Source organism: Ambystoma mexicanum, chromosome 4q (assembly GCF_040938575.1).
Source record: "Ambystoma mexicanum isolate Mex_15411 chromosome 4q, UKY_AmexF1_1, whole genome shotgun sequence".
NCBI classification, from domain to species: Eukaryota; Metazoa; Chordata; class Amphibia; order Caudata; family Ambystomatidae; genus Ambystoma; species Ambystoma mexicanum.
Window position 1 is genome coordinate 895,350,678 of NC_090928.1, and position 23,698 is coordinate 895,374,375.

At 43.2% G+C, this 23,698-nt stretch overlaps 1 protein-coding gene across 1 annotated transcript in view; it reads right to left on the minus strand.

Annotated features, from left to right (window-relative positions):
* Positions 1 to 4,004, minus strand: part of ABCG8 (ATP binding cassette subfamily G member 8) — a 288,385-nt gene extending 284,381 nt beyond the window's left edge. Inside the window, exon 1 of the mRNA XM_069608460.1 lies at positions 3,897 to 4,004. Within this exon, the coding sequence (XP_069464561.1) occupies positions 3,897 to 4,004 (108 nt within the window). The remainder of the gene's footprint in view (positions 1 to 3,896) is intronic.
* Positions 4,005 to 23,698: the final 19,694 nt, after the last annotated feature.

Here is a 23,698-nt window from a genome sequence, read left to right on the forward strand (position 1 = left end):
GCGAGGGGGTAATTTCATCTAACCCTAAACTTAATCTAAAGTGTCTAATGGCCCACGAGAAAAGGGAGGTGGAGGGTTTAGGTTGGTTACAACTGCTTGAATCCTGGGAATTAGAGATGATCAACGGCCGTACGCCCAGTGATAGGCCAGGGAAACATACCTGGACAAATGGGATACCCTCCAGTACCTTAGATTACATATTTATTTGTCCCAATATGCAGCTGAAAGTCACTGACATGAAAGTGATTCACAACAACTGGAGTGACCATGCGATACTCCAATGTTTTCTCCATCTACCAAGATCTGCAACTGCAACAATGAATATCAGCAGAATAAGCACTAATTGTGCAGGGTCAAGAATTCTCTGGTCAGAGAGGAATATAAGATTGGCTACGGAAGCTCTCCAACCCATGTTTACTGCTAGCTTCCCGGACTTTAACATAATTTCCATTAATGCGATCGAAGAATGGATTTTGGCATTTTCGGGTAAACATGCTGCAGTTAAAATGGGTTACATGGTAAGAATTGAGGGCAATAAACCCCCATTCAATAAAGAAATTAGAGATGCTAAGAGAGGGTTGAGAATTGAAATCCGTAGAATTAAGGCCATGAACCTGCCAGTAGTTCAATACTGCGATAGAGTAAGAAAAGCCAAAAATAGATATAGAGCCAGTATTAAGAATATAAAAAAAGGCAGATAGAAATAGTGCCTATCAAAGGCTGGTGCAGACTATCTGCTCTAAAAATTCGCTTAGTATTTGGACAGGACACTCTTGAATGAGTCTAGAGATAATGGTAAAGGTCAATTAGCCAACCCTATCAGTGGGGAGAACTGGGTAAAATTCTTAGAAGGATGAAACTCAGGGGACGATGAGTCTCTTAATATATCCCGGTGTCATGCCCCAATTTATCCACCTTTTGATGTATCCTCTGAGGCAATTTTGAATAAAATAAAAGACCTTGAGTCCTTGAGAACCCCAGGCCCTAATGGGCTGACTAATGTGGTAATTAAGAACTACCCAGAATTTTGGGCCAATTTATTCTCTGTGTTATTTGAAAAGATTTTAACCCAGGGAAGAATCCCCCACTCTTGGCAAACAGCAATTCTCATACCCATTTTTAAAAAGGGTAACCAATTAGATCCCAATAATTATAGGCTCCTGTCTATGTTGGATATAACAGGAAAGCTTTTTGCCTCAATGCTGTTAGGTGAAGTACAGAAATAGGTAGATGATGCTAACATATTAAGCAAATTTCAGTGTGGGTTCCGGCGGGATTACTCTACTTCCCACAACCTCGTGGTGATGGATATATTACGTACGAGAGCAATTAGTAGGGGGCAGCCTCCACTTTATACCCTATACATCGATTTCAAGGCTGCCATCGACTCCATCCCAAGAGATAGATTGTGGCTAAAACTAGAAGCTATGGGTTGCCCGGTGGGACTCCTGTACTATCTGAGACTCTTGCATCAGAATACCATGGTTCGACTTAAATCAAGAAGGCAACATGACTAAAAAGGTGTTCCAAAATAGCGGGGTTATCCAGGGGTGTGTCACCGCGCCCCTCATCTATAATCTGTACGTTTACGATATACCAGCAGCAATAGCAGAAGCCAAAAATTGCCCGCCCAAAATTGGTCTGGCGTCTTGTGCAGTGCTAGCATACGCCGATGATTTGGTATTGTTAGACAACACCATTAGCAGATTACCGCTAATTAACAGATAAAGCCACCGCTTTATGGGAATATGCTAGCACTAACGGCTTGACCATCAACTTAGATAAGACCAAAGTGTTGAGATTCACTGGTAAAAGAGCCTCCCGAGTTAATTTGATGGTGGGTAAAATAAATATACCATATGCACCCTCCTACTGTTACCTGGGAGTAGAGACTGAGCCCAATGGTGACTACTGTTATTGCAGACAAGTATGTAAAATCAGAGCGGCTCAAGTTACTGCACTGATTTCCACATTTTCGAGCAAGCAGGGTGGCTTTACACTTTGGGGGGCACAACACCTATATATTCAAGTATTTATCCCTATTATTACTTATGGCCTTGAGGCCCTCCTCTCTTTTGATTTTAAATTTTAAATTGGCGCCAGGTGATGGAAGGAAAATGTTAGCGTTGGATACTGGGGTTGCCCCCACGGGTTCCGATGGCCCTTATAAGATTAGAACTGGGACTACCATCACTAAAAGCGATAGTACTAAAAAAGAGGGCTGGGTTCTTCCTAAAGATGATTAGTTGCTGCACTAATCCATTATTGTCAATGATATATCAGGAAGTGGCCAAAAATATTCTACCTCACCCCTACTCAAATCAATGACAAAATACCTAGCAGACATAGGTTGGACACATAGAGGCATGGCCTACTCGGAGGAAGTCCAAAACGCACTTGGGAAACATGTGGAGCTATGGGACTGGCTTGTGAACTTTGCCCATTTGAGTACATTAAAGAGCTACCAAGTTTATCAAATACAGGCAATACACCTTGATGAAGCCTCAAGCATATTTGAATCTTTGTCCTGCCAAAAGACTCAGACGCTTCACCATCCTTTTTAGAATGGAACAACTACCTACCAGGATGAGCCTGGGAACTAGGGAAAATATTCCTGTTCAAGAGCGAGTTTGTCACCTTTGTAATACATCTGAATCATTGGAGACAGCCAAACATTTATTAACCGAATGTCAGACATTGACTAGTACAATTATATTACATCTTGGTAAATATGTGCATAATCCAGAAACCATCAGTGAAATGTCATTCTGGTTATATTGCACGAACCCCTGTAACATGCACCTGTTCATAGCTCTTCATAACATATGGCTAAAAATTGAATCAAAGTTGGGTCCTTTGATTTGAGAAATATGAGAACTGCAACGTTAAGAAAGTTAGATTCCGCTATGTGGACAATTATATGTAAATTGCAAATCGTAATTAACTCATGAACCCGATGAGGAATGTTTTGGACTCATGAGTCTTATTATTTTAAGTGTTTAAGCTGTAATAGAATTTGAAAGATACTATTGCATGTTTAGGATTATTTTATCATTAACTGAAATTCTTTTACTGCCAAATATTTTATGTATAGTATTACTTTGGCACATTATTATTATTCCATTTCTTTTTTTCTTTTGATCTGTTCTTTTATTTTTGAGTTTCCTTTGTCTGAAGTGTATAGTAATGTGTTATGTGTAAAGTTGGATTTTTTTTCTAACTAAATCACATTAAAGAATAAATAAACATTCAAAATACAATTTAATAACCTGTCAGTGGTCACCCCCATCCTCTTCAACGGCCTGATAAACATTTTGCCTCTACTGACTGCAAAATATTGACATTTCTTGTGTGTTTTGGCTTCATTGAATGTCTGCTTTAGTGCCTGGCAAAAACCACAGACGTGCATTCAACTTTTCTTTATATTTACGATATGTATTTCATTTACAGCACAGAACATTTACACAGAACTCCTTACCACCACGCCCTAGCATTTATGGAGTCAAGCTCCTATAGCAGGAGCATTGAAATGATGAGTGTTGGAAATATGACATTATGGTGTGTGTGTCGTGTCCGATTAGAACCTGATTACAGAAACTAGGATGTGATGGGGAGGAGAAAGAAACACGCAATTGGGGCTGTACCCGACTGAACACTGTACAGTTGTTCCTTACATATTTGCATTGAAATTGATTACTACTAAGTGACATGGAGATTGGCGATTGGCCCAAATCAAACAATTTCCTCAGCAAGTGCAAAACCAGCAAGACCAGCGGTCTCATTACTTAACTGCTATTGGTTTTAATCTGCCCATGCTGCAGAGTTTGTGTTTGTTTTTCTTACACAATGCACACGTGCGAGGCAGGGTACAGGAAGGAGTGAAGCAGAGCATGTACCTGGTAGCTGAGTTCCTTGACCTCCAGGACATTCGGTTTTCCACTGTATGTAAAATACAGACTGTTGTCATCCTCCGTGGAAAATAAACTGTCACCGGGCGACCGCATGAGAAACTGCAAAACAAGGGATGTTCTGTTAGGTTTCAAAGTCTTCTCATGTTGTGTGCAGTTCATTTAAGATTGTTGTTAATGTGGGTTCCTGGACAAGCAAGACACTGACACTGGTGTAGGAACAGGAAACATCTTTACTGAGTCCCAGCTCCAGGGTACAGGAATACATGTAGGCCACATCAGGTAAGTTACATGGACAGACTTCCACCAGCATCCTCTCTCAGTCAACCCACCTTCTCAACTGACATTCACAGAAACATTTAGAACATAACATTCTCATTGTTGCCAAAGGTGTGTTGGCAACATTCCATGTCAGTCACTCACAGCATTCCATGCATGCAGGGAAAGACAAGACATAACAATTGTGCTTTGGTCAAAATAAGCACTTTTTGCTTAAAATTGCATGGATATTTAGACATCTGAATTTCCGGAAGTGTTTATTCCTTTTATTAACACAAGCACATGGTGGTTCTAAGCAGGGTGATGGGAGAGGGCAAATTAACCCCCTCCCCACACTGTCACACATCTCAGGGATGCCCTCTCTTATCTGCCAAATCTCCCCTTTCTCCGCCCATCACCTCAAGATCTCCATGACCTTGTAAATCCATGCTTTCTCCTGCCAAACTTTCCACTTCCTTCTCTGCCTGTGTACGACTTCAACAGCTCCTCCTCCTCCACCCTCTCCAAGACTCAGGAAACCTTGACTGCCCATGGCTCTGTCCCCCTCTCTCCTCCACCCACCTTCTCTCAACCCCCATCTGCACATTCTCCTCTCTGTCCCCCCTACCCCAATGATTCACTGGGAGGTGCAGGGCTGGCTTTAGGCATGGGCGACCTGGGCCGTCGCCACGGGCACCACATTAGCCCCCAGCCATGCTAGCTTTGGGAGGTCTTTCAAGGGCTCCCCCGAGCTGGAGTGGTGAAGGTGCCCTATTAAGATGAAAAGCGCCCCTGGTACACCAGCAAGAGGCAGCCTTGATGCCTCCTGCTGGTGGGTCAGCGGCACCAGCACAACCCCAAATGTGAAGCCCCCTTCCACACCAGCTGCCTTGAAGGGGTCGGGGGAAGGGCACCAAATTTAGTTTTGCCCTGGACGCTGCCAACGCTAAGGCAGGCCCTGGGGAGGTCATACTCTTGCCTAATGGTTCATTTCTTGAAAAGGGAAGCGGTCTATCTCATGGGCTCTCAAGCAATCACTTCTCCCTTCCCCTAAATCTTTTCCACCCAATGACCTAACATTTGGAGTACTTTTTGACAGTGACCCTGAAGTACAGCAATGTATGACTTCCAATGCCATACCTGCCAGACTCAGCCCAATGAACATTCAATATATCTGTTGCCAACACACCTTTCACTCCACTAAAACCCTTAGGACCTCATTTTTGAGTTCAGCAGTACAGGGTAAAAATGGCAGCAACAGATTTACTGCCACTTTATCCCAAGTTTTCTGGGTTTATAGTAATTGCATCGAAAACGATGCATCGAAATGCCAATGCATCGAAATGCCAATGCCTCGAAAAAGATGCATCGAAAATAAAAGCATCGAAATTCTATGTTTTACATTAAAAGTACATATCCATCGAAACTTCCATCAAATGGATATGTACTTTTAAATGTAAAAGATCGCACTTCGATGCTTTTATTTTCTACATTAAAACGTTACATGGAGTTGTCCAGTGCTGAAATGTCGGCACTGTCCGGCTCCTTGTAACTTTCTTTTTCAATATATTTAGGGGGTTTCCACCCAGCCACCCCAACCCTCACGCCCACCCCCCTAACCCTAACCCTAACCATAGCCCCAACCCTAATCCCTAACTCTAATCTAACCCTTAATCTAACCCTAGCCCCAACCCTAACCCTGGCCCTAACCCTAACCCTAATCTAACCCTTAACCTAACCCTTAATCTAACCTTAGCCCCTACCCTAACCCCTAACCCTAACACTAACCCTATCCATCGAAATTAAACATCAAAAATGATTCAATGAATATGCTTTTCGATGGAAAGGCAATTCAATGAATAATTTTCCATGGTATGGTATTCGATGGTATGGCTTTCTATGGAAAGACCAGATACCGTTTTCTGCACTGCCGACGTCTTACTTTGAAGGTGAAGTTTAGGAGTTACCCCCAGTACTAGTCCTTGAAGGTAACCCCACCACTTTACCTGGAAAAAGTGCCATATTTACTGCAGGAGGATTTCCCGCCACAGTAAATCCACCAAATCCCCAGTTGAGTCCTCAGGACTCCAAAAATGTGGATTACTGCCATATTGCCACTAAAAATGAAATGTGATGGTAATTCCACTGGACCAAGGGCAGTGACAGTAACTGAGTTTGGAGGTGGTTTGGTGGAAATACCACAGAAATACCACCAAACATCTAATTAATCCCCTAATCTCAACTACAGTTCTAGCAGCCTGGATCATTACTCCAGCCTCTTATTCCAATTTCTTCTGTTCTCCTTTGCATCTCCACTCCAAACAAACTTTGCCCCTACACACTACACCCTACAAAACCTCCCAGGGTCGTCACCGACCTCTTCAGACTCTCTTCCTGAAGACTGCTTATCCATGCAATACTGGTTCCTTTTTAGACTCCTTTTCCAATGATTCTGTGGGTGTGCCACCCTCCCCTAAATGGCTTACTCTCCCCTTTGAAGCAAGAGGACATGGAGCACCACAGATTCTATCCCAGGGTCCCTGCTTAGAAACCTCTGGGTATTAAGCGCGTTTTAAATAACCTATCATATTGCTACTCTCAGCGAAGTAACTTTGTAGAAAATGTTGGGGGCAGGTGGAGCAAGACATCTAAAGGAAAGGGGCCTCTGCCAAATGAGGGGGACAAAACGATGTTCCACGAAAGATAAGGGGACAAACACCTTTGTCCCCATGCTAAAATTACACCAATGGCTACTCTCCCCCTGTACCCTCTGCTTTCAGGGCCCCTTCAACCCAGCGGTGTCCCGCGCACCCTGCGCCCCCTCGCGCTTCACTCCTTCATCTCCCTTGCTCCTCACCAATGGAACACCCTGCACCTGAGTCTTCAAAGCAGACACATGCGCCTGCTGCATTTCCAATCACAGAACCCTGCATGCTCTTTAAATAACCTTACAGCAGATGGTATTTTTTAATTATCACAGGTAGTAAAATACAATGCATTACAGAAGGCGAAAATGCCACTCAGTGGTTAAGCAACTTTGCTGCGGGCCGGGGCTGGGGGGGCTGAATTGACAGTAATGCGTTAGAACTAGCAGTTAATTAAAATTGGTGGAAACTGGAACACATGGCAAAAATACAACCCGTCAAATACATACTCTCATCATTCCCATAATGACCAGGGGACACATATCTAGCTGGTGGTAAAGATATTGCAAACCAAAAATCATGTGTGAATTTAAGGGGCAACGGCAGGAAACCTACCTGAGCTTAGGATGGCCACACCGGTCCTACCCTAGGTAGTGGCAGCTAGTTCAGGCACACGGTTATGAATTATTGCTGGCGGTAATGCCATGTTGCCAGCAGTGAAATGTAAGCAACGTATATAACGGAGGAACTGTATTTTTAGTGGAAAGGCAATTTCTCACTAGTTGTATTTCTTTTGTGTTTGTGGAACTGTCAGACTGGATAATTACAGCCGGGTGGCAACCGCACTACTTACCTGTTCTATGATAATGACATCACTAAACAACCCCAGTCATTTATTATGGCTGAGTTGTGACGTCCCTTATAGAGACAGCACGGAGTGTGCAAGTCAACGCTCTTCGGAGAATGTCATCCGACACCAATGATAATGATGTGTTATTTACATAACGCTTTTGCCAAAGCGCTTTACATCGAACATATTTACATACCCTATCACCCAACCGGAGTTCATTCTCATTTACGGACCTCAGAAGGCTGAAAGGGCGAGTTGGCCTTGCTGGGATTCTAACCTATGACCTGCAGATCACACACATACCGTAGCAGCGAGAACATAACCTGCTGAGCTGTTTTACCGGCCAAACCATAAAACACTGAGCTATTTTACTTCTGATTCTTTTTTGACAATTCAAAGTCCTTCCTTGAAATAAGGAGACATTCATTTCAGTGCAGTATGCTTAAGTGCACTGTTGGAGTTTAGAACAGGGAAGCAGTGATCTACCTGTACTTTACTACTTCTGGTAAGCCACGAAATATACTATTAAATGCATTTATCCAACCAACTGCTTAAAGAATATTTGTTTTCAAAACCTTGCAAGCTATGTAGAGAAGCGGACGTGTACGTCATTGATAGACCACGCCCATTACCTCTGACATACTGGATGAAGGACACGAAGACACTGTGCATAACACCAGGTATCATTCCACTACTGTACCGGGTGTACAAGAGACGACAGACAACTGTATCGAAATGTACCCTCGAACTGAAGTGGTAGCAGGAGAATTGCAGACACCACTGAACTTTGAAGAGCTGTAAAGAAAATCTGACAAGTCCAAAGTGATGTCATAAGGAGAAGACACGATGACACACAAACAAAGTCAAATGAGTAGTAAATGTATATACGAAGAAACACAAGGTAAATGAGTCACATAGAAGCTTGCTGCAGTAGAAAATATAACACGGGTATATCGGCCATGGTGAAAAGATGGACGTCGGCTCTGAATAAAAGTAAGCGAGAAGCTTGAAGGAGAAAGACCAGGGTTGCAGAACTGACAGATGCTGGAAAATGGATTTGCACACCAACAAAGGATAGCTGTTGGCCAGAGATCAAGGATGCCACAGCAAGAAGCAAACTGCAGGGTACAAAGGGAATCAATGAGGATAAGCAATATACCAGGTCATATTTCTCTTAGATTAAGTAAATGAGCGAACATTTGTGAATGGCAAGTATTGAACAATTAAAGGTGCAGAAAGCATATGTGAGATGGAGCAACCACATCTCCAGAGGGTGAAGAGGGTAATGACGCCTGACATGATTGAATCAAATAGCACTAAATAGAAAGGTGAGATTGACAAAAACATGGTCTCTTCACACGTGGTGCAAGACCAGAAAACAAGGCATATTCATAACATAACAATTTACCTTAACTCCCCCTAAAGTTCCAGGGATGAGAACATTCAGCAAGATCAAGTACATAGAAGAAGCCTTGGCTGAAGGCTTGACTGATGAGAGATGGTAGACTAATTGGGCAAGTGGGCAGTAGTTTGATGTTGTTATCTGCAACTGCGTTTCCTTGTTCTTACATGCTGCTAACGAGCCGAATGTCCAAGGCTGGGAGAGAATGCAAACCAATCATGAGGGCCTATGCAATGGCGAGCATGCAGTGTTGCAGGGGGCGATCTGTTGTTGTTATGCTGCTATAAAGTGTTTTATACGTAGTTAGAGGTTGTTCAAGGTATGCCTGCCAGATGGGGGGCAGCCAATCATGTTACTAACACCTACATAAACTATAAGTAGATATGTTCCCCTAACCAATCCCTCCGTCCAATAGGTTTTATTGCTTGCCACGTAGGATGACGTCATTACTGACGCACATCGAGGTATAAGGCCTTTGTGTAACTTAAATGTAACAGAGTGTGTGGACTACGATTTGTTGTTCAACAGGTTTCCGGACTTTATTGAGCTAATAATAAAGTAGTATTTTGCCATATTCTTTGAGTCTGTCCGGTTATTTGGGTCCAAGATCATTTTTTATGGTAATCCCATTCTACGCATAAAAATGCTCAAATGTGCTACTGCACGTTTTGGTAGCAGTGCAGATGGTTCAGATCCAGACCCTCAGATGCTTGAAATCTCCCACCATTAGCCGGAAGACCGCAGAGTTTCCTATGGAGAGAGGTAGTACAACACATGTGACCTGAGACTATTGGCAGGTGCCCCTTTGAAGAAATTCCTATCCGGTCCCCGCATGCGCCCCGTGGACTGAAGACGAAGTGGTCGATTGGGGAAGAGTTGATACTGAAGGGCTCGAACTGAATAACAGATGTAAGTAGAAGCATTGAAAAGTGGCAAATAAAAGGGGAGGGGCCGAATTGCATGTACATATATATAGAGGGGGAACATGACAGGATCTATTAGGGAAAAGGAGATACCTTGATAACTGTCCTCAAGGAGGGAGAAGGGACCACACCAAACTCTGACACAAAGTATTATTTAAGGGATTTCTGCGGCTACAGCCAAAGAAAGGTGTGTGACACACTCCAAAATGGAGTAAAATAGAGATGAGATACGTCTATCAGGAGAATAAGACAAGACGATCACAGAAAAAGTGTGCACACGTGTTTGGGGGTTTGAAAAAATATCACTGTAAAAAGAATAACTGCTGTCTTTTGTATTAATGGTGATAAAATAGGTTGAAAACTTTAAAACAATAATAATGATAGCAATGCAATTTGTCAAAGTTATTAGACTCTAGAAAAGCAAGCGATTGGTGCCAATCAAACCTAGATTAATATTTGAGGAAAAATAGAATAAAATAAGATTCTTACATTTTCAAAAAATAATAACAGGATATTACGAATTGATACAAGTTATAAATGAAGAGATAAAATGGATATTGTTATAGGCTTGGAAATTGTTTGGAGAAATTGTTCTTTGGAAATGGGTGGCGATTGATGGTGCTGTCCTGAAGTGGTTGTTGTAGTGTGATTACATACATAATAAACCAAAAAAACCTGGTAAGTATTAACAGTTAAAACAACACTGTACTTATGAGGGACACTCCCCTTCTACATCTATGCAGGACATTATCAAGATACACACCTAACATTAGAAAGTACCATGTCGAGTGGGTAAAAGGCACGACCAATTAAACACTCATGCCGTGGCCTCAAGAAAGCTCATTAACGAAAATAGTTCTGAGACTCTGACAACCTACTTGCATGCTACATATACAGGGAAGTAGCTACAGAAAAGGTTAGCTGTTTTAGATCTATGGAAGATGTATCAGAGTGAGAGAGAAGGCCCGTCTGAGAAGGAGTGGATGCTCAATCTCCATAAGGAGGAGGACTTAACACCCTCAGCTCCTCTTTCTCCTCCTAAAATTGATAGCACAATGGAAGACAAACAGGGAATCTATCCTCTAAAGGAATTAAAAGCAGCGGGGGGTATGGTAATCCAACTTATGCACCTCCCACTTATAATAGTGAAGACAGCATGGAAGAAAGTAAGAATAAAGTACATAAATATATGTCACCACTCAACAAACATAAAGAGCGCAATGAGAGAAAGGACAGAAAGACAGAAATAGAAGAGGAAGTCAGGAGAGAAGAAATAAAGACAAAGCAAGTGGAATGACAATAGTACAAAATGAGTGGTTGGGAGGACCGATACTACTTAAATTAGATGGAGAGGGCATTGATGATGTTAAAGAGAGAGAAAAAAGAGAGGAAAGAGAAAAGAAGGAAACAGAACGAGAAAGGGCATACAAGGAAGAGATAGGAAATGAAAGGAAACATGGAGAAGGTATGAGGAACAGAAAAAAGAGACATAGGGAATAGAAGAGAAGAAATGTGAAGAAATAGAAGCCCAAAGACTGAAAGAAAATAGGTAGCAAAAAAAGCAAGAGGAAGAGGAGAAAAGAGAGATGAGACGATGGGAAGAAGAAATGAGTAGGAGTTGGGGACAAAAAGATGATGAAATAGATCATATTGTTAATAGAAGTATGATACCCATTGGACAATAAGAGCGATGAGAAGAAGAGATAGGATCACAACAGCCCTGAGGGGAGCTGCAAGGGATACCGAGAATTGTGGGATAACACACAAGAGCTGATCAAGCAGAGGCAGTCCCTCCTCAAGTAGTGTTTGAAGCACACAGAAGGAAAGAAAGCCTTAATCTCCCGCGTTAAAGACAGAAGATTCCGATTGAAAATCCAAACACATCCGGCACTAACATTAAGAGTGTCCATGAATAATTGGGGGTACTCCAGATTGAGTCCAACATTGAGCAAAGTTCTGGTCCTGATGAAGGTGCAACAAATTGTTGTCTGAGAATGCTAGGAAAAAGTGTATCTCAGTAGAGGGACCGAAACACGTCTCGTCAGATGACTAGAGAAACACTTTTGTCTAGTTCCCTTTTTTCCATAGAGGGCACTGAAACATAGAGGCCCTCGTACCACAGAAATCATATGTCTGTATAACGTAACCCTAGGCTGACAATTTGACTGGGTCAATCTTGCGTTATTTGACCTCCCGAGGTGGGAAGTGTTGTTGTTTTCTGTATGAAGATGACAAAATAAGCTGTTCTTGACCTATTTGTAGAAACCAGTGTACTGTATATGTTAATGTCACTGTGTACTAACCTATATGCACCAAAATGTTGTTTAGAATGTTTTTGTTGATCACTGATTAGTTTGATAATATGATTATGTTTATTATGTACAGGTTAGGAGGAGAACAAACCAAAAAAGAGTTTTAGTTAGATAATGAAAAAAGAATAAATAAACATTTTTGATACAAATGATACTATGGTGCTCAATTTTCTTTATTGATTAAGCATTTAGACGGGTGGGGTTACAATCACAATTCATATGAGTGGGCATTGGAGGGTTAACCAATTTCCACATCCTATACACAGCACAGAACACGACACATGATGGGGCGCCATTTAATAATTGTAGGTCAGACAAATCGGGGGGCTTAGAGTACACTATCCTCACACATCTGACATGGATACGATTATGACAAGGAAAATGGGAGTGGACGAAGATCCTGTTGTTTGTATTCAGAGATTCAGGAACATTGGCGTCTTGAGACGAGAGAAACATGGGATAAAACAGTGGAATTATTTTATCATATTTTATTTCAGGGACTGCCTGAGCCAGTGCAACGGCAGATGAAGAAACAGGTAGGCATGTAAGGGAAGCCATGGCCAGAAATACAGTTGACCCTTGTACATCATTGTCGATTGTTGCAATAGAAAAATAAGAAGAACGCTGAGAATAGAAAGCAGGAGGAAGCAAAGTTAGTCCATAAGAAATTGTCAAAGTTTGCTATCGAAAGAACAGTATTGAGGAGTGGTGACGGTGTGGTCACACAAGAAGAACAGTCAGCATATCAAAGCAATGTAAGCAAAGTAGTGCACACTATGGACCAGAGTGGGTACAACCTTTGGCCACGAGGTAGAGGGAATGGACTTAGAGGAGGGTGAAGCAGATTTCAAAACCCTCAAGGGGGAGGAGGTTTCAATGGGGGACAACCACAGCAATGTTGGAATTGTGGGAGAACAGGAAATATAGCCCAAACGTGTAGAAGTAAAGGAGGAGGCATGCAACAAAATTTGCAAGCTCTAAGAGGGGGATGGGATATTCTCCATAGTACTACACAGAATCACAGGAATATTATGCCCAAGATCACACCCAATATCAGACAGGCACACCACAAACACAGCAAGGGCATCAGATTCCACAGCAAACACAGTCGTCACAAGGTCAACCACAGCAAGCACCCATGCAGGCACAACAAACACAGACACAGCAATCACATTAATCACCAGTGCAATAAGTGACAGTGCCACAATGGAAGGTGAATACAGGCACCGCACAAGTATCCACACCCTGGATAGGGAGTGTGACAGTAGTGGGAGGGAATCCTTTGACGGGTACAGGGATGAATTTGTAGCCACAATAGGAAAGCCCATAGAGCAACTTGATGTGTTCAGTACTATCTGTGACACCAGATCCACAAGATGAACCAAGGGTGAGGGTAAAGATAGGAGGCACAATTTTCATTCCTCGTGGATAAAGGAGTAACTCGTTCCTTTGTTCAGGAGGGAAAATACCCAATGTATGGGATCGCTATGAATGCACAGGGATTCTCTGGGGCCACAGGTTTGGTTCCTTTCACTGACGAATTACTACTTTCTATAGGTGAACATGACGTGTCAATGGCACTATTGTACTCTCGGCAGACCCCAGTTAACATATTAGGGCATGACTTGATGTCAAAATTAAACATGACAAAATCATTTACTAACAAAGGGACAGTGTGTTTGACTCCAGGATACATTATCTAAATTTGAGAGAGTTTATACAAGGCGTTATGAAGGGTGCCTTTAGTTCTGGAAATATTTTTGGATGGAGTAAATATTCTGTTGATGTTACGGTCACCTGGTTCCCACGGGGGCATCGACCGGAACTGGGCCTCTGTTGTTTCCACCAGCGTGACGTGTAGCGCCGAGATGACTGACTGGACTGGCCCGCTCAGCCTAGTTTGTCTGGCTCGCAGGAATATTCTTCTGCAAAGGAGAAGAGGAATTAACCACCCGTGGAATTGAGTGTCAACCCACCTTCCCCATTCCCGTTGTCTTCCCACAGATCACTCTTGATGTCCCCTCCTTAGTCTCACCTGATGGTTTGGAAGGATGAGCTCTCCATCCTGCGTCGACCGCAGGGGCGCGTTGATGACCAGTTACTTCACTGGCATAGAGGAATTGGTGAGTTCCAGTATTGACTCTAAAGTCCAATTGTTCATAAGAGTTCAAATGTCTGATCTTCACTCTGTCCGATTCCTTGCAGGTTGCCGATTAATCCACTCAAAGATTTCCAAATGGCAATTGGTAAGATTCAGGTAAGTCTATTGTGGTTTTCCCCTTAGGGGCCGGGGTACGGCGATGAAGCAGAGTTGACTGTGCCGACCCGAGATGAGGTGAGACCCCCGTGGTAAATCAGGTAAGTTTTGTGGGGGGTCACTTGTATTGTCTTTGCTTTCTCCCCTTAGGGGCCGGGGTACGGTGATGAAGCAGAGTTCACTGCGCCGACCCGAGATGAGGTGAGTACCCCACGTGGTAAATCAGGTAAGTCCTTGGGGGTAGCTTGTATAGCCTTAGAGAGTCCCCTTGCTCACCTTGCTGTCTTTGTCTCCTTAGGTGTCGGAGGGCGGCCGCGAGATGGAGAGAGTGTGATGGAATGCTGAAGTACCGCCAAGCAGGTGAGTTCACAGTGCGGCGCCGTAGGAATGCGAAGCGATGCTTCAAAGACTTCTGTCTTTCAGCTCCGTGGCGAAATGGATCAGGATTCAGGTAAGGATTAAAGTTAAAACTCCTGTTCTAACCTTTATCCTTCTTTTCTTCTTGTTTCAGGAGTCCCAGGACTGAAGCGGGCGTGGCTGAAGACTGGAGCTGCTGAAAACACGGTGAGCGTTACGCTGCAGCAAGCAGAATAACGCGAAGCACGTGTGGCTGTCCGGGCGTGGTTTAAATAGCCTTGGAAGAAGATCCAGGTAAGTATTCTTCCACAGCCCCACCCAAGTAACAAAATAGTCCCTTCAGTAAAATAGTCCCGCCTAAGCCTCATTTGGCTTGAGTCTTCATGCAGCATGGTCTGCCTCACGTGAGTATGCAGCATGGTCTGCTTCAGGTAAGTTATCAATAATGAGCCTGGCGCCCATGGCGCCAGGACTGACTTTATCTTTATGAGCCTGGCACCATAGGCGCCAGGACTGCACCCAAACAGCCCCTAACTGGGGCTTTTGGGCATGCTCCAAGTGGCATGATGCCTGCTTCCGGGGCTGCTGGGCCTGGTCTGGTCTTCCGGGGGCAGGCATCATGACAGTTGGCATGGCTTCCTGGACTAACAGGGAAAATATTGAGAATATCCGAGGGTTTTTCTTTTGGACCACAAATACCTATGGATGACGAGGAGGGACAGGTCATTCCCACAGAGTTAGAGGCAGCAGTGGTAAATCGAGAAACGGTGGTTGTTCATGGCACAGATGATGAGGGAAGAGCATGGAGAACAGTAATAGCCCTTAAGGAGAATACAGACTGACAGATTTGCCAGATGAAGACTTGTTCAGAGATGAATATTCAGATGATGAATTTGTATTTTTCATAAGTCAGATTTATTGGATGGAAATTAAGACCAGAGAGATACCACAGGGAATGGAATTGGTAAAAATGAAACAATCATTCTCTCAGGTTGATTTAGAAAAAGTGCCAAGCATCTTATGGACCAGCAGTCCATATGACATGGGTCTACTGAGCTGAGCAGGAGCAGTTCAAATCAAGCTTAAACCAGTATCAATTTTGCCACGTGCAAAAGAGTACTCCATGTGCAGAGAATTAGATGAAGGCATAGTTGAGATCATTTATGCTTTAATGATGCAAGGAATATTGGTGCAATCAGAGTCTCCATGTAACACGGCTGTATACCCAGTGAAGAAATCAACTGGTGGGTGATGGAGATTTATTCAGGATCTCCGCCCCTTAAACAATAATTTTGAGGCAAAGTTTCCTTTGGATCCAAACCCTGCTACAATATTACGTAACATCCCAGCTAAAGCCACATATATTACAGTAATAGATTTAAAGAATGCCTTCTTTTCAATTCCCCTTCATGAAGACTCACATGATTTGACTTTGTTTTCATATAGAAATCAGCACCTAAAACATAAGTGACTGCCTCAGGCAAACCGTGAGTCTCCATCCATTTTTAATAGAGCCATTCAGATGGACGTTGGTAACATTAAACTTGAGAGCACCATAATACTGTATGTAGATTATATATTAGTGTGCAGTGAGACAGAGGAAAGATGCAGGGAAGACTCAGTTCGACTAATGACAATACTAGCAGAAAAAGGATACAAAGTAGACAAAGAAAAACTAAAATATTGTCAGGAAGAGGTCCTGTACATAGGACAGCTCATTATTCAAAAGGCGAGAAAAGTAACACCTGAGAGAGCAGAAGCAATCATGAAAACTCCAAAAGCTGAAACAGTAAGAGAAATGCAGCAATTCTAAGGCCTATGTAATTATTGGAGGGCCTGAGTTTTTGATTACAGTACATATATTCCACCACTTTTAAAAGGACTTGAGGAAACACAGATAGGTAAAATTAAGATAACGTGGGCAGATGACATGATTGGAGGATTCAAGAGTTGAAAAGGGCGATTGGCACAGCCCCTGTGCTAGGAATACCAAACTATAATAAACTTTCACTTTACTTTACTTACACTTGTACTGCGCTCCAGGTACCCGAGGGCTTAAGGGCGCATGTAAAACAATACAAGACGAAGCACAAAGAGGGAGGAGGGGTCAAGAGTCATGAACCAGGCTGATCGGGCTTCCATTAGGCTAACAAAATAGAAGTGTCTTCAGTTTCTTCTTAAACATATCAGAAGACTCAATGTTCCTGAGATCTGGGGGTAGGGCATTCCAAGCCATTGGGGCTGCTATGTTAAAGGCTCCATTGCATGCTTTCTTTGTTTTACAATGCACTGTTTTTAAAAGATTGGTGTTGTTAGATCTTAAGGATCTAGGGTTTTGCTTTTTCTCAATGGCTTCTGAAAGATAAACTGGCATAGGGCCTGTGAGACATGTATGTGTAATGAGTAACATCCTAAAGTGTAGTCTGGCTTTAAAGGGGAGCCAGTGCAGGGTTTGTCTTGCCATCCGATACATGTTCCATCCGTCTCAGATCCTTCACGACCCTCACAGCACCATTTTGAATGGCCTGGAGGCGGTTGAGGTCTGCTCATGTACTGCCAACTAAGAGGCTACAACAATAATCAATTTTTGATCCAATAATGGCTCTGGCTATAGTCTCTGTGTTTTCTTCTTATCAGTGGGTGAAGATGTCTAAGTAACTTCACATAATATGACAATGTAGAGACCGATTTACTCACCTGAAATTTCATGTTCAGATTCTTATCCAAGATGATACCTAATGTTTTTCCCTTTTTCTTGACCTCGACGTTACAGTTATCGATATTGAAACTGTTAAACATCGGGCCTAATTTTGCGAGCTTTGTGTCAGTGCCAACAATCATGAGCTCAGTTTTCTCGCTATTCAAAGCCAGGCCATTAAACGCCATCCAGGTGTGGATGGATTGATATACTTTGTTGATGTTTTTCTCATCATTGCTGTGTGACCCTGAGATACGGATGACGCATTTTTATGTGTCATCTGCGTAGTTAGCAAATGGGATCCCCTCTTGTTCTAGCATATGGAAAAATGGCACCATGAAGATGTTATAGAAACATGGCACAATGCACGCTCCCTGAGAGACTCCATACACCAAAGGGACTTGATTAGCCTCTGCTATCCCACTAGCAACTCTTCCCTGCCTTCCACCCAAAAATGAGGTAGCCCATTGTCTGGCCTGGACCGAGAAGTGGGCAATGTCACTTAACCTGGTGATCAAGACAGAGAGATCCACAAGGTCAAAGGCAGCCGAGAGGTCCAAAATCATAAGCAAGAATGTTTGGCCATTATCCATAGATTGAAGCAGATGGGATTTCAGTGCAAGAAGGGCGGTCTCTGTCTCATGATTCTGCCGGAATACGGATTGATATTTGTGCAGAATTTATGAATAATTGAAGTAGATCGAAATCTGATTATAAGAGACCCCAGCCAATATTTTCAAAAGAATTGGGGTGTTTGTAATGGATCTATTATTGGTTGGATAGATTGGGGTTTTTAGCAAGAGAGTGATCCAGGTGTTCTTGAGATCTTTTGGGACGCAATTGTAAAGGGCTGGGATGAGTATGGGAGAGCACTCTTTGATGATCATAGCAGAGATGGGGTTCCCCCTGCAGCTCGCAGTTTTGAGCTGCAAAATGCTTTTATAGAGTTCTTCTTTTGAGCTGCGAAATGATTTTAGAGAGTTCTTCTTCGTCTAGGTGAAAAATTAAAATGTCTGTTGCACCTCGACTTTTACTGGGGCGTAATATAGATTAGAACCAGGATTTTTTATTAAGGATATTTTTTTTTCTTCAATGATCTCTTTGATTTTTACCAGTTTACTGATCATAGCTGTCTGGATATTGGTGCACCATATCTCGACAAGTCCTGTTCCTTTAAAATTTTGAAGAGCTCTTTACTATCCGAGGTTGTGTTCACAATTCTATCATTGAGGGAATCCTTCTTGGCTGGGAGGAGGGCCATTTTTTAAGTCCTTGCTGATTTTTTATCTGCATTCAGACTGGGCAGATCTTGCTTCTTTCTCCACACATAGAAGTCTGATTGTTTTGGCTTTGAGCTTGGTAAGGTTGTCATTAAACCAAGTATTACTTCTATATTTCTCCTGACACCGCTCTTCCTTTAAGGGTGCTAATTCCTCTGTGATATCCCTCAAGGATTCTACGAGGATCTTGGTGATGTCATGCAACCTTGCTGAGTTGAAAATGTCAGCAGTTACAGTCGAGGCCCAGGGTCTGAGGTTCTCTAATGTGAGCTTCTTATGGCTTCTCACTAGTTTTGAGGCATTGGTGTCGTCTGATGTTTTAGTGTAGTGATTACTGCAGGTCTGGAAATATATTAAAAAATTGTCAGACCATGGACAAGGCATGATTTAAATGTCCGATAAGTTCAATTTATGGGAAGTGACCCAGTTTAAGGTGTGTCCCTTTATGTCTGTGGGGTCTCTGACAAATTGTAGAAAACCTAATGAGTCTAATACAGTCTCTGTGGACCCTCCAGTAGCATTCAAATCACTACCTACCTAAAGTCACCTAATAGGATTCATTTGGTGTTAGGTTTAAGTAGAGCTAAAAGATAATTACTTAGTTGCACCAGGAAATGTGCTGCTGTAACTGGTGCTCTATATAATAGAAGGATGTTAAGAGTGGATTCCGAATTGATGCCTATTTTTACTAACATTAATTCTGTCCCTGGAATATCTTCAACCTTAGGTTCCCAAATGTTTATATCAGATTTAACGATCAAAGCTACTCCACCCCCCTTCCGCCTTGCTTTCTAGTCTATCCTGCCGCAACATGCAATACCCTTCTGGTATAGCTAAAGCTAGGAATGGGTCTGCAGACTCATGGCTCCATGTCTCAGTGAGAGCACATATATCTATATTGCGCTCTTCAATATGCGCAGCAACATCAATCACATGTTTAATGAGTGATCTCATGAATTTCAATGTACAGGATGGAGATACAATAGGAGCCTCATTGAAGAGTTTTACTTATTCTCACATTCAAATGGAGAAGTGATGACAGCAGTGCTTACACAGAAGACAACATTAGGACATGGACACAAAACATTAGCCATTACAGTGGGATTCTAGACCCAGGAATGAAAGTACATTATCCTTCTGAACGAGCGTTAGCTGCTGCTGCTGCTTTCACAATTGAAAAAGCTACCAGTATTACAATGGGATGCTCAATAACATTATTTGTCAAGCACTCCTTATTTGCCATTTTGAAGAAACCCAAAAGTACGTTGACTACACAAAGAGTGTATGGATATGAAGTGATTATTTCAAATCCAGCAATCAAAATTGTTAGATGTAGAATAGTTAATCCAGTAACATTTATAGCAGACCCAGTATAAAAGGAGGACTATGTACATGACTGCACTACATATACTGAATTCTATAATGATATTCCCCATGTCAGAGAAAATGCTCTCGGAGGGGAGAAGTTCTCTTTATTGAAGGGTCTTGGAAAATGTATCAAATGACTGGTGAAAGGTATACTGGGACGGCAGTAGTGAAGTTAAAAAAGAATGGTGAATTCGAAGAAGTGACAAGTGCGAAATTGCCTTCACACTGTTCAGCACAGACTGCAGAATTACTGGCACACATCACTGCGTTTCAGAATTTGAAGATGAGGAAGTGACGGTGTATACTGACTCCGCCTATTTGACGACAACCGTACACGCAGGGCCGTCACATTGGAAAGGGGGGGGTTTCCTCCATGCAGACGGCAGTCCAGTGCAACATGTGCCCCTATTGGGCAAGCTCATTAAGGTACTAAAGCTCCCATTGGGTATCACTGTAGTGAAATGTGCAGCCCATACTAAAGGGGTGGACCTGATTTCCCGTGGTAACAAAGCCACAGATGAAGAGGCCTAAAGAGCAGCATATTTTCTCATTTTGAATTAGAAGATGTTAAGCAAGTGTCAGGACGATGCATGATAATGCAGAAGGGATTTAATATGCTATCCATTTTATAGTTAATTGAGCTGCAAGGTCTAGCTCCACAGGAAGAGCAGGATTTATTGGAGAGGCAGAGATGTTCTTTATCCCCCACTATATGGAGACAGGACAGCACTGGAAAGCCAGTTATGCTTCTAGCATTATTGAAGGTGGCGCTGAAGCAGCTTTACTATACTGCGCACACCACCAGAGAGAGTCTTGCTGCAATGATTACAGAAGACTGCCTCACACCAAATTTGTTAGGACGTGTTGCACACTTTATTGTAAATTGCATTGTGTGCCAGAAATTTACAGCAGGGCACACCTTGCAAATAGTGCAAGGAGCAATCCCTAAACCCAATGGTCCATTTCAGCATCTACTTATAGATTATGTGGATATGTTACAAGTATGCAACCATTATAGGTACATGCTAGTGGTAGTCTGTCCCTTTGCCAGATGAATCGAGGCAGGTCCATGCACACAATCCAATGCATAATAAGTGGAAACAGACCGCCCTGAACAAGTCAAGGGATGGACTGAAAAGCAGAGGTGTATTACACAGGCAGGGGCAGAAAAGTGATGTGCGACGAAGTGTGGAGAGGCTGCAGTGAAGAGGGGTACACTGGAATAATATAAGTAGGGGGCACCACGTCATATAGGGGGCATCCAACAGATTAGTTGGTTAGAACACAGTACAGTGGGCCGGCAGGAAGGCCACAAAATGGCCGACATAGGGCACAGATTGGGAGGACAACAGCCTGTGCCGGGAAGCTGTGTTCTATCAAAATACCCGGCAAAACCCACAAATTGACAGTGTGCTCCTTCCAACCACCCGAAAAGATGTCCAAGGCTAGCAAAGGAGGGAAACAACAGTCCAAACTGCAATTAGACACCCGGTCCCAATCCAAAAAGCACAGGGCCATGGACAATTCGCCAAGCAGCAGCGCCCAACCCACAGACCAAGATACTTCGGGGGCGTTCCGAGACATCAAAGAAATGTTCAACCAACTGCAGAACAGCATACAATGGCTTGATGGGAAAAGGGATACCCTAACATATAAAGTGGACCACATGCAGGTCTGTCTCGATAAACATGGGGAGAGATTGGGTGAATGGAGTGTCATGTGTCAGTGATTGAGGATGAAACTGCCTCCACATCCAGGGAAATTACACAGATTAGACAAGCCTTGAAAGAACTGGTCGATAAACAAGAAGATCTTGAATCCAGATCCAGGAGGAACAATCTGAGGATAATAGGAGTGCCTGAATATATGGAGCCTTTGGTCGAGGAGATCCTGAAGGAGGCATGGGAGTCGATGAATTCTCTGTGGTATTCATAGTGGAGAGGGCACACAGGATACCGAGTGGGAAAAGGCTGATACCTGGGGCCCCTTCACATCCCATTATAGCTTGCATGTTAAACTATTGAGATAAAGATCTAGCCTTTCGCAAAGGCTAGGGAAAAAGGATCTCTGACATACAAAGGAGACACTGTCAGACTTTTCCTGGATTTCTCAGACAGGGTACACGCATCTTGAAGAACATATATGGAAGTAAAGAAACAACTATGGGAGAGAGGTTTTCGTTATGCCATGATGTTTCCAGCTAAAATACGGGTAGAGCATGAGGACCAAGTACATTTTTTCCATACCCCGAATGAGGCCAATGCTTTCCGCAAACAACTACCACGGAACCCCAAACAACGGGGAAATAATGGATGCCGCCACGTTTGAGATAATAGGCCCCTACCTGTTGCCCCCCCAGGCGACAGGGGAGGCATGTCAAACTTAATGACAGCCAGGGTGTGAGTGTTAATGCATCAGGGGTGTGCTGGATGGCTGGGCACATAGCAGCACCTCATGCAGAAACTTCAGTTTGTTAAAGGGGGATCCGATGCTGGCTGACAGGTTGGGGTTGTTGGTGGGGGTGGGAGGAGAGGATCGTCGCGCCTTGAAACACTTGTGTATAGGCGCGTTACAAATGCCATATCATATCATATCATATCATAAGGTTGCAGGGGGGTGAGTATCAAGATACAGTGGAGTAAGGGATGTGGATGTAGGGTTGGGGATCCACAGAGGAACCAAGTGTCACTTCATTGCACTGAGCTACACAATGCCAAATGTAGAGTTGCTTTGCATGCTAAGAGATCACAGGCAGAAATGTTGACAGGGGGAAGTCTTGAGCGGGTCACTTAGAAACATCACATGGAACGTAAGAGGGTTGAATTCCCTGTTCAAGTGTCGTAAAGTCCTGTTATATATGCAAAGACACAAGGTGGGAATAGCGTTGCTACAGGAAATGCATCTAACCTCGGAGGTAGAATCAAAGTTAGCAAAAGACTGGGGATGCCACCGCTACTTTTCCTCTTACTCGTCATATGCCAGGCGGATGTGCATACTTATCCACAAGTCTGTTCGGTTCCGGATGATCTTCACAGTTAATAATCGGGAGGGATGGGGCCTGATAGTAAATGGTGTCAAACAAGGTAAACTGAACACTTTGGTCAACTACTACGGCCCGAATTAGGACACCACTGAGGCGTTAGAGTGGATTGACATTCAACTGCGAGTGCTCACACCCGGGGAATTGATCTGCGTGGGCGACTTCAATGTGGTCATGGACCCAACCTGAGGCCGTACTGCGGGGCCCTCCGGCAGGCACCCAAAGGGACTGGTAAACTGCAGGGTATGTGCCTGACGTGGGAGATTGATGATGTGTGAAGAAATCAGAATCAAGAGACATTGGGGTACACATACCACTCAGATGTCCACAGCTTGGCATCTCAATTGGATTTCTTCCTGGTCTCGCATTCACTGATGGGCAAAGTGACAGAGGTGAATAT